Consider the following 12,263-nt stretch of genomic DNA (forward strand, 5'->3'; position numbering starts at 1 on the left):
GTTCTCCTCCTACCTATCTCAGCGCACTTTCAGTGTCACTTACAACCCCATCTCCTCCGCTCCTATTCCTCTTTCTGTTGGGGTACCCCAAGGCTCCGTCCTTGGGCCCCTCCTATTCTCGTTCTATACCTCTTCCCTGGGCCAGTTAATAACCTCCCATGGCTTCCAATACCACCTCTACCCCGACGACACCCAGATCTATCTCTCCACTCCTCAACTCACCCCCCTCGATCTCCTCACAGATCTCAAACTTACTGAATGACATATCGGTATGGATGTCACACCACTTTCTCAAACTCAATCTTTCTAAAACTGAGCTTGTTATATTTCCTCTTTCCCAGTCCCAACATCCCCTCCCCCCCTCCAATGACTTTACCATTAACCACTTGCTTACTGGGCACATATACCCCCCTCCTGCCCAGGTGAAATTTCAGCTTCCGGCACTGCGTCGCTTTAACTGACAATTGCGCGGTCGTGCGACTTGGTCCCAAAACAAAATTGACGTCCTTTTTTCCCCACAAGTAGAGCTTTCTTTTGGTGGTATTTGATCGCCTGTGCGGTTTTTATTTTTTGCGCTATAAACAAAAAAGCGACAATTTTGAAAAAAAATACACTATTTTTTACTTGTTGCTATAATAAATATGCCAATTTTAAAAAAAAAAAACATTTTTTTTTCTCAGCTTAGGCCGATACGTATTCTTCTACTTATTTTTGGTAAAAAAAATAAAATAAGCGCAGAAGTTATAGCGCCTACAAAATAAGGGACAGAATTATTATTTTTTATTATTTTTTTTTTACTAGAAATGGCGGCGATCTGCGATTTTTATTGGGACTGCGACCTTATGGCGGACACTTTTGACACATTTTTGGCGCCATTCACATTTATACTGCGATCAGTGCTATAAATATGCACTAATTACAGTATAAATGTGACTGGCATTGAAGGGGTTAACACTAGGGGGTGAGGAAGGGGTTAAATATGTTCCCTATATAGTGTTCTAACTGTAGGTGGGGGGGTGACTGGGGGGAGGTGACCGATCTGTGTCCCTATGTACAAGAGACACAGATCGTTCTCCTCTCCAGAGACAGGACGCTGTCTCTGTGTGAGCCGGCAATGAGAGATGATCTCATATGTTTACATATGAGATCATCTCTCATTGTCCGCACAGATCGCATCGCAAACGGCCACTCTGATTGGCCCTTCGCGGCGATCTGTAATTGGCTGTGTCCAAGGGACACGGCCAACACAGAGTTTCCCCGCTGCGCGCTCTGGAGCGCGCGCGGAATGCCCAAAGGGGCGGACGTCAATTGACGTCTAGTTGGATTTTGAGATCCGCGCTGTAGCCGTAATTCGACTATAGCGCGGGTCTCAGGAGGTTAAGATGAACAGCACAACCATTAGTCCCTCCACACATGCCAGGGTGCTGGGTGTAATCCTTGACTCTGACCTCTCCTTCAGCCCCCACATCCAATTACTGGCTAAATCCTGCCACCTTAACCTCCGCAACATCTCCAGAATTTGACCCTTCCTGACTAATGACCCCACAAAGCAACTTATTCACTCCTTGATTATTTCCTGCTTTGACTACTGCAACTCTCTCCTTAATGGCCTACCCTTACGCAGGCTATCTTCCATTCAGTCTATTATGACTGCTGCTGCTAGACTAATACAGCTCACTAACCAATCCGTGACTGCTGCTCCTCTATGCTAATCCCTTCACTGGCTTCCCTTACCCCACCATATAAAAATTCTAAATGCTAAGCACAACATACAAGGCCATCCACAACCCCCCCCCCCCCCCCCCCCCCCCCCCCCAGCTACATCACCAACCTCATCTGCAGATATCACCCAAATCGTCCCCTCCACTCCTCCCAGGACCTTCTGCTCTCTAGCTCCCTTGTTACCTCCTCCCATGCTTGCCTTCAGGACTTCTCCCAAGCCTTTCCCATCCTCTGGAACTTCCTGCCCCGGTATGTCCGGTCAGCCCCTACCCTGTCCACCTTTAGGAGATCCCTGAAAACTCACTTATTCAAGGAAGCCTATGCCACATCATCTTCCCTTACTCAAGATGGCTGTGGCTAGAAATGCTAGGGTTGGGATGGGGGTCAAAGTGATTTCCTTACAAAATAAAGCATGGAGACATGAATGGATGAGGGAATTTGCTTTGACTATTAAAAATGAATTATCCGCTTGCAGATTGCCTACTGCAGATTTACTGCGGCAGAGCAGCCACGCTGCGTTGGATCACGTATATGTACGTACATCACGGCCATTAGTAGTAAAAAATTAAAATAACATAAAAATTTCATTATATATACCATAGTATGTAGGTGCTACGCAAACCGATTTTTTTTTCTTATCAAAGACATGTAGCAAAATAAATTCGATTTTCTTTTATTAGATATGTTTAAAGCGGGAGTTCACCCATTTCTAAAAAAAATTTTTTTCTTCCCCTAGATTCCTGCTCGTTCGGTCTAGGGGAATCGGCTATTTGTATTAAAATAGGTGCAGTACTTACCCGTTTTCGAGCTGCATCTTCTTCCGTCGCTTCCGGGTATGGTCTTCGGGAGCGGGCGTTCCTTCTTGATTGACAGTCTTCCGAGAGGCTTCCGACGGTCGCATCCATCGCGTCACTCGTAGCCGAAAGAAGCCGAACGTCGGTGCGGCTCTATACTGCGCCTGCGCACCGACGTTCGGCTTCTTTCGGAAAATCGTGACGCGATGGATGCGACCGTCGGAAGCCTCTCGGAAACCTGTCAATCAAGAAGGAACGCCCATTCCCGAAGCCCATACCCGGAAGCGACGGAGAGGATGCGTCTCGTAAACGGGTAAGTACTGCACCTATTTTTAAATAAATAGCCGATTCCCCTAGTAATAACGAGCAGGAATCTAAGGGGGAAAAGTGCCCTCTAAGGGTGAACCCCCGCTTTAATAGCAGAAAGTATTTTTTTTCCGTCTTTTTATATTGCATTTATATTGCAAAAAAATTAAAAGCCAGTGGTGGTCAAACACCACCAAAAAAGAAAGCTCTATTCGTGTAAATAAAGTACCGTATATACTCGAGTTTAAGCCAAGTTTTTCAGCACATTTTTTTTGTGCTGAAAATACCCCCTCAGCTTATACTAGAGTCACCTTTTTGTGCCTCATCTCTAGGACTTTGGGGACCCGGCACTTGGCACACATGTAGCCCCATTTCTCCTCTACAAGTGTGCAAAGTTTGTTGTCCGGGGGACCTACGGCCGAGGAGCACTGATTTTTTCAGAGCCGGGCACCCCTTCCATAGACTCCCATGTTAAACAGTAATTTCTCTGGTGACTTTGTGAACCCGGTACTGGCCGGTCGTAGGTCCCCTGGACCCGGCACTTGGCACACATGTAGCCCCATTTCTCCTCTACAAGTGTGCAAAGTTTGTTGTCTAGGGGGACCTATGGCTGATGAGCACCTCTTCCAAAGACTCCTATGTTAAACGTCAGTCTAGTCATGGACACAGTGAGGCATGGGCACAGTAAGGGAAGGGCACAGTGAGGCATGGGCACAGTGAGGCATGCACATGGACACAGTGAGGCATGCAGATGGACACCCTAGGCTTATACTCGAGTCAATATGTTTTCCCATTTTTTTGTGGTAAAATTAGGTGCCTCAGCTTATATTCGGGTTGCTTATACTCGAGTATATACGGTATATAAATTAAATTTGTGTACAATTATCAGTTAAAATAACGTAGTACTAAATAGCAAAAATACGGCCTGGTCATGAAGGGGGTAAAACCTTTCCGGAGATCACGTGGTTAATAACTTGAGCTAGGCAGTAAAAAGGATCAATCAAACCACTCTGCATTGATCTATGGTTAGTACATTTTAAAACTCTACTACAGATCCATGAATGCAATTATAATAAAACAATATATTCTGAGATGCGGGTCTTTGAACTAGCATATAGGTGACATTTCTTTGTATTTTTTTTAGGGTACGGAACCAATCCTACACAGAACTCTGCAAAAGCAGAGCGGGCAACGATCGCTATGCAGAGAGAAGCATGCAAACGTTTAACGAGGCACCGAAGAGTAAAGAGGTTCAGTGTCAGAGCGTTATCCACCAAGACGCAAGTAAGGGTCGGCTTGTATCAGACTTGATAAAATGGACTAGATGAAATTCTTATATATTGCATTAATAAGTCATATTTTGGAAGGACATTTAAAGACTAGGGCCCGGATTCACAAAGGACTTACGACGGCGTATCTCCACGTACGCCGTCGTAAGTCCGAATGGGCGCCGTCGTATCTTCGCGCCTGATTCATAGAATCAGATACGCCTCACGGTTTCCAAGATACGAGCGGCGTAAGTCTCCTACGCCGTCCTATCTTGGGGTACATTTTTACGCTGGCCGCTAATACGCTGTTTATGTAAGGCGTCCGACCGGCGTAACTTTACCCCTCATAAAGCAGGGGTAAGTCATGTTAGGTATGGACGTCAGAAAAGTTGGAACAGCGTCGTATTTTAAGTCGTTTGCGTAAGTCGTACGTGAATGGGGATGGGCGTAGGTTACGTTCACGTCGACTAAGCATTGAGCCGGCGTAATTTACGGAGAAAATTCAACGTGATACTGAGCATGCGCGCGCATGCGCCGTTCGTTAGGTGCGTCATTTACGCGGGGTCCCGATTCAGTACCATACAACATACAACACGCCCCCTACCAGCACAGTTTGAATTAGGCGGGCTACGCCGCCGTAACTTAGGGCGCAAGTTCTTTATGAATACGGTACTCGCCTCTCTAAGTTACGGCGGCGTAGCGTATCTAGGATACGATACGCCCGCACAAAGATACGCCCTCCTACGTGAATCTGGCCCCAAAAATATATGTAAATATCAGATTGTTGGTAAAATAAATATGTAAATAATATCCTCCTTGCAAAGTAGGAGAAGACAAACCACTGCTTGAAGAATATTCAGAATCCGACATTTCTGGAAGTATCAGATTTCTGGTCCCTTGCTTTAAGTCTATGGTTCGATCCACCAGCCCCTATGTCAGTACTGTGCCCTGAAGTGACACAGGGGCCAATGGAAGGAACCACAGAGCACAGTGGGGGACTAGAAATATTACACTTCTGCAAGTGTCGTATTCTGAGGATTTTTTGGACAACGGTTGCTCTTTATTACATCGCAGATTGAGGGAGGGCAACAAGAAAGGTATTAACTATCTTCTTTGCAGGGAAGACATCATGTTATATATCACTAACACCCCAGCAAAGAGAGGTGGTGAGAGCAGCGGTCGGGTCTTTATGGAGTGCGGAGCTGATGCGGCCATCTTCCAGCACAGTCGCCTCTGTCCTTAAGACGGGCTTGAGGAAAGCTGCTCCGGTGTCCTCTCCTGGAGCAGCTTCTGCGGTGCGTCTCCTCTCTGCTCCTCTCGGCACTAGGCATCCATAGGGTCGCCTGACGTGTTGGCCAATCGTGAAAAGGGGTTTCATTCCTGCTTCCCGATTGGCCGAGAGGAGAATCAGTGTTGCAATATTCATTCGTTGTTGTAACACACCTGGGTGGGATCGAAGTGCATTTTCTGCGACCCGAGCCCACCCTATTTTGAAGGCTCTGGCTCTAATTGTGGTGCTTAATAAAAAATCCCTGTGTAATTAATGCACCCGGACACATGAATAGGGGATGGCCATGGATAGATTCATGCTATGCATAAATCTATCCATTGCATATAGGGGGGTAGCGTGGAGAGAGGGGACGGTGCCCGGGGCGCCCCTAATAGATGGGCCGCCACTGGTCTGCACCAAGATGCAAGTCAGGTATCCGGCATCTCCTGCAACAAATGTCATTTTGGTGAGATTTTCCAAAAGAAATTCACGTTTAAAAGGGATGCAGACCCTACAATTTTCCTCATTAGAGCCTTGCAGGTGCAGCAGCTGATTGATAATTATGAAACCACTCCCATTAGACTCATTGTGCACAGGGGCACAGACAAACACACAGGAATTTCTTCAGAATAAAAGGCAGGAATCTGCAACAAAGTTTTTCAAAATCCTTGTAATGTATATAGAAGCAAACAAAGAGAAATACCGCGCTAAAGCCCTATACAAGCTGCAACTAAAAAGTGATATACACACCAAAGTACAAGGAAAAGAAATGTAGCTGTGCTATAAAAAATGTAATAACATGTGAAAAATGACAATATCCATTGAAGTGAATCAAAAAATGGAAGACAATAAAAATGTTCATTGATCTGAAAGTCCTGATAAGGTTGCAATGAATAATTCCAATGTGAATCGTATGCTGATAAACCACCACCAATGAAGATCACCGTAAGGGATGCAAGCCTACCAGATGGCAAGCATAATCAGCTTGCGGCTGTAAACCCCAGCCCGGGCCTTGTGATGGAACTGCAACAAACACCAGTATGTGGAATCCTCCAGGTAAACGTGAGTAGCAATATGGACCCGGAAAGAAACAATACTCACAATAGTGATGTACCGTAGGATAAACATAAATTTAATAAATAAATTGCACTTACAAAATAGTTTCTTTATAAAGGCATGGGATAAAAAAGTAAAGCCGGCCGGCTCTCACGAACGCCCGTCCACACAGGACCGTAACGTCAATACGTCTCCTTTCCCGACATACGTTTCGTCATACAATGACGTCGTCTGGGGCATGGGTATAATGTATATAGATCACCCAAAGGGGAATGTTTTTTTTTCTCAACAAAAGTGGTTACGCTTTAAACTATTGATGCTTGTTTGCTTTATTTGTAGGTGTCATGGCATCAGTATGGGACCTGTATGATTCATTTCTTGCACTGGACCAACCACAGGTGGAAGCTGTGGTGAAGAAAGTCAGCCGGTCAGAGAGTGTGGCCAGCAACAAATCCAGCATGAGCCAAAGAAATGTATCTGTGATGTCTATGGATGGGATGGGTAGGTTATATCCCAGGCTTTTATTATGCTCAGTAAAATGACTTCAGCCACTATGCGCACCACAAGGCTCCTTTGCCAAAACCTGACAAATTTTGTTTGTGTGCGAATTACCGATTTGTTAGTTATGCCCTTTATGTGATGCCATGGATTTAAGTTCTAGCCTCACTTTAAAGAGGAACTTTAATCAGAAAATTAAGCCCCTTTTGCAAGTACAGTGGAACCTCGGATTGTGAGTAACGCGGTTAACGAGCGTTTCGCAATACAAGCACTGTATTTTTAAAAATCATAACTCGGTTTGCAAGTGTTGTCTTGCAACACGAGCACGATTCAGGCCAAAGCGGTGTGCAGTACCGCGTTTGGCCTGAGGTGGAGGGGCGCCGGAGCAGAGCCGAAGGTCACCGATCGCAGCTGATCGGCGCCGTTCGGAAATGCACGAAAAGGCCCGAGGACAGCTTGGCTGACTTTGGCAAATCTCGGGAACAAAGTCTTTCCGAGGTTTGCTGAGGTCAGCCGAAGTGTCCTCGGGCCTTTTCAGCCGTTTCCGAGACTCTCCGGCGCCCCTCTGGCCGCATTGCATGCCATTGAAGTCAATGCGGAACAAATTCTTTTAGTTTCCATTGACTTCAATGGGGAAACTCGCTTTGATATGCGAGTACTTTGGATTACAAGCATTCTCCTGGAACGGATTATTCTCGTAATCCAAGGTTCCACTGTATAGCTATGTAACACATTTAAAATAAGTGCCAATACTGTTTAAAATCCAGTAATACACTGTCTCACCCTGCTCAGTTGCTCTCCATTTTTGGCATTGTGCCAAAAGAAGCCGATCTGCTGACAGCCTAAAGATTTACTGCTGCTCAGGATGTCTGGACTTCAGCAAAATGGCAGCCTCCAGCAAGAAGATACATGAATAATGCTGGAGACAATTTTCAGCACACACTTATTTTGGTTGCATAATTATTAATGTGGAATGTATGTTCCTTGCTAAAGAACATAATTTTTCTTCAAGTTGTTATGGGTAACGTTCCACTTTAAAGTTCAATAATGAGGACAGGTGTGCACAGTAGAGAACTGCAGTGCAGAATAAGATCCCTTTCATACTGAGGGCATTTTGCAGAAGCTATAGCATTAAAAATAGCGCCTGCAATTTGCCCTAAAACAGCTGCTCTATTCACTCCCGAGGGCTTTCACACTGGAGCGGTGCGCTGGCAGGGCGTCAGAAAAAGTCCTGCCAGCAGCTTCTTTGGAGCGCATTCAGGAGCGGTGAACTCATCGATCCTAATGCGCTCCTGCCCATTGAAATCATATAACAGCGCCGCCGTACCGCCGGCAAAACGCTGCTGTAGCGGCACATTGTTAACCCTTTCTCGGCCGCTAGCGGGGGTTAAAAGCCCCGAAATGCACCACAAAGCCAACGCTCGGGGCGGCATAGTGTGAAAGCACTCTAAGGACCAGCAGGTGGCAATGATTCAAGGCTGATCATTATAGTTGTATTTTTGTGAATATGAGATTTTGGATTTTATCTGTAGTTTTTTCCTGCCATGTAACTTTCTGGTGATGTGGATTTTTTCATTTTTCAGATATGAGTACCGTCACAGATTTGGACAGGCTTTCTGTTTCATGGGTAACTGAGGAGAATGAGCCAGATGCAGATGTAATCCTAAAATCAGAGAAGTTTCAGCAAGATTTGTTCTTCATGGAGAGAGTGGTGGTAGAGAACGTATGCCAGCCAAAGCTTGCAGCTTACCGGCAGTTACCGGTGATCATAGGTGCGTTTTATTCTTCTGGTCATTCTTTTAACCTGATAAGTCTCTCAAAGATACCAATCATTGTAACCTGATTGGAGGCTGCAGACGACAGCTGGACTTCTGTTCCTGGTATCATTGATCCAATCATCTAAGAATAGTCTGGCAGGACATGAAAAACCTTGGCAAAAGAAACCACTGCTAAAGGATGCCACACAGATCTGTAACCTGATAGGCATTTTTCCTCAAGATCTCAGAGCAGAGAGGTTCCACCAATCAATGGCTTTGTCCAAACTATGGCTATTCTCTTCAGCAGAAATTATGTGATCAACCACAGTGGGGTCCCAAAATAGTTGCTTATGTGGGTTCATGTATTCAGTTAATTTGTATTAGTTTGAATTGGTTTATAGAGTGGAAATAAGTTAGATGATGTGTAATATTTTTTATTGCTGTCTGTGTCCCTATCAGGGAGATTTCCTCTTATGTTTATGAGACTGAAGCAGGGGCGGACTAACAACTCATGGGGCCCCCGGGCAATAAGAGATTATGGGGCCCCCTGGTAATAAGAGATTATGGGGCCCCCTGGCAATAGGAGATTATGGGGCCCCATGGCAATAGGAGATTATGGGGCCCCCGGGCAATAGGAGATTATAGTGGCAAAACAGTATACACACATACAGTATACATACACAGTATACACACACACACACACAGACAGACACACAATATACACACACAGTATACATACACACAGAATACACATACATACACTAAAAAGGTGCTGGAGAGGTGGAGCAGCTATAATCTTGGGATTTTCTTAAAAACACAGACTGTTAAAAACACAGGCTGGCAACCCTGATGGGGCCCCCTAGTGGCATGGAGCCCTCGGGCAGTGCCCGACAGCCCGAATGGTTAGTCCGCCCCTGCACTGGAGCCACTTTATATAGGTAGAAGGGAGAAGTTACCACTCTTTAGTAGAGTAGGAAAAGGTTTAGAGCCTCTGCCCCTTCCTGTCACCACTTTTTAGAGAAATTAAGCAGTTAAAATGCCCCCAACAGAGACACAGAAGACAATAAGAACATATTCAAAATGTTCACAAAACAATAAAAAAAAGTAAAATGTTTTAAGCAGAGTGGGTAGTAGCCCACAGCCAAAGTGTGCCTTGTTAAGTGACAACCACTGTATACAGGCTAAAGAAAGGCAACGTTGCCACCTGATTCCAAGATGTTCCTGGGGCCAGAGTTGTTGCTTCATATTGACAGAGGGTAGAGAGCTAAAAAGGAAAAAGACTAATCATACGTTATACAATAGGAAGCATTTGAGAACTCTTTTTTAAATTTGTTGTGATTAGTTTAAATACACTTTAAAGTACCATATTTAGGTCACACTTATTTTTCAAGAGGATGTCCCAAAAAAAAAAGTCATAAAGTTTGGGATATTTGGTTTGACGCCCCCTCCACTAATGCAGACCCCAGTCTTTCTGACTAAATATATTAGCTTTATGGTGACCCTGGCGATCTTTGTATTATACTATTGTGGTATATTGAATGGATCTAATGCCGTGTACACACGATCATTTTTCAGCATGTCCAAAAAACAACGTTTTCGCAACTTCATCATTAAAACGTCGTTGCCCACACACCATCGTTTTTAAAAAATGATATAGCAAAGCGCGGTGACGTACAACACGTACGACGGCACTATAAAGGGGAAGTTCCATTCGCCTTTGGGCTGCTTTAGCTGATTCCGTGTTAGTAAAAGACGATTCACGCTTTTCTGTCTGTTAAAGCGTGATGAATGTGCTTACTCCATTATGAACGCTAGTTTTACCAGAACGAGCGCTCCCGTCTCATAACTTGCTTCTGAGCATGCGCGGGTTTTTTACGTCGTTTTAGCCCACACACGATCATTTTTTACAACCCGAAAAACAACATAGTTTAAAACAACGTTAAAAAATGCAGCATGTTCGAATTTTTTTTTGTTGTTTTTCAGAACCTCAAAAATGATGTGTAGCCCACACATGATCATTTTAAATGACGTTTTTGAAAAACAAAGTTTTTTTTCATGCCGAAAAATGATCGTGTGTATGCGGCATTAGAGAGTGTTTGTTCTTTTATCCTAGTACTGGATAGAGCAGACCCTGATATTACAAACCTATGTACGTTGTGAAGGTCCTTATGTAGTTGGTGAGCGTACTATTGTTATAGTGATTGAGTACACAGTTATGTAGGTTCTTGTTTGTTGTGTGTTGAACTTCTGTACGGCGCCAAGCCTGGGAATGCCCAATAGGCTCTGTTATATAACTAATTCTTAAAACTGAATAAAAAGAATATCCAAATAAAAAAGGTACCATGTCTAGGACAACATATATATTGGTCTCTCACCTACCCCTAGGCATTTTGGGCCAGATTCACATAGAATTACGTTGCTCCTGGGCAGCGTAACGTATGTGATTTACGTTACACCGCCGCAGGTTTACAGCGTAAGTGCCTGATTCTCAGAACTCTTACCTGTAAACTTGCGGCAGTGTATCGTAAATGCGCTCGGCACAAGCCCGCCCAATTCAAATGGGGCGGGCACCATTTAAATTAGCCGCGTTCCCGCGCCGAACGTACTGAGCATGCTCCGTCGGGTAAATTGCGCTAAGTGACGTCGCACGGACGTCATTTGTTTTGACGTTTACGTAAATGGCGTCCAGCGCCATTCACGGACGACTTACACAAACGACGTTGTTTTTTAAATTTCGACGCGGGAACGACGGCCATACTTAACATGGCTTAGGACACCTAGGAGGTAGCCCTAATTTTACGCAACGTAACTCGACGGAAACGACGTAAAGTTAGATTGACGGGCAGCTCGGACGTTCGGGGATCGCCGTAAGTATTCATTTGCATATTCTACGCTGACCGCAATGGCCTTGCCACCTAGCGGCCAGCCTAGAATTGCATCCTTAAGATCCGACAGTGTAATTCAATTACACCTGTCGGATCTTAGGGCTAGCTATGCGTAACTGATTCTATGAATCAGTCGCATAGTTAGGACGGCCGTAACACAGAGATACGACGGCGTATCAGGAGATACGCCGTCGTATCTCTTTTGTGAATCTGGCCCTTTATTCTTAAATACCAGCAATAGCTCCTATATTCAACATTTTGATTTATCTCCAGGTAAGAGTGCTAGGATCACAGTTATTGCTCCCTCTCTTCCTGTTTTAATTAATTACCATTAATTAAATTATTTTATATTATAGGTGCCCCCAACTAGCTCCTGATGAGTGGATATTACTCCACGAAACGCGTATAGCCTTTTATATATGTTTCACTACAGCAATCATGTGGTCCTTATGGGTTTTTATCAATTGGTTGAATTATCAATTTACTATGCTATGCTACCTCTTCATACATCCTTGGGTAATTTGCTGACATTCATGTTAACCATTTGTTACACTGTTTATATTGTTTTCAACTCTATGATTTTCTTATTGTGATTTACCAATCATGTGTTTATCCTATTTTGTTACTTATTTACTGATGTAACAGGAATGTCATTTTATGCAATAGGCTCCCGTATGTTATGAATAAAACAACTTTTTTACTATATA

General features: G+C 44.3%; 1 protein-coding gene across 1 annotated transcript in view; it reads left to right on the forward strand.

Moving 5' to 3' along the window:
- The window catches only part of DNAI4 (dynein axonemal intermediate chain 4), a 44,387-nt gene that overhangs the window by 10,359 nt on the left and 21,765 nt on the right, over positions 1-12,263 (forward strand). Inside the window, exons 6-8 of the mRNA XM_040360753.1 lie at positions 3,967-4,106; positions 6,756-6,917; positions 8,498-8,686. Coding sequence (XP_040216687.1) covers positions 3,967-4,106; positions 6,756-6,917; positions 8,498-8,686 — 491 coding nt within the window. The remainder of the gene's footprint in view (positions 1-3,966; positions 4,107-6,755; positions 6,918-8,497; positions 8,687-12,263) is intronic.

This window comes from Rana temporaria, chromosome 7 (assembly GCF_905171775.1).
Source record: "Rana temporaria chromosome 7, aRanTem1.1, whole genome shotgun sequence".
NCBI classification, from domain to species: Eukaryota; Metazoa; Chordata; class Amphibia; order Anura; family Ranidae; genus Rana; species Rana temporaria.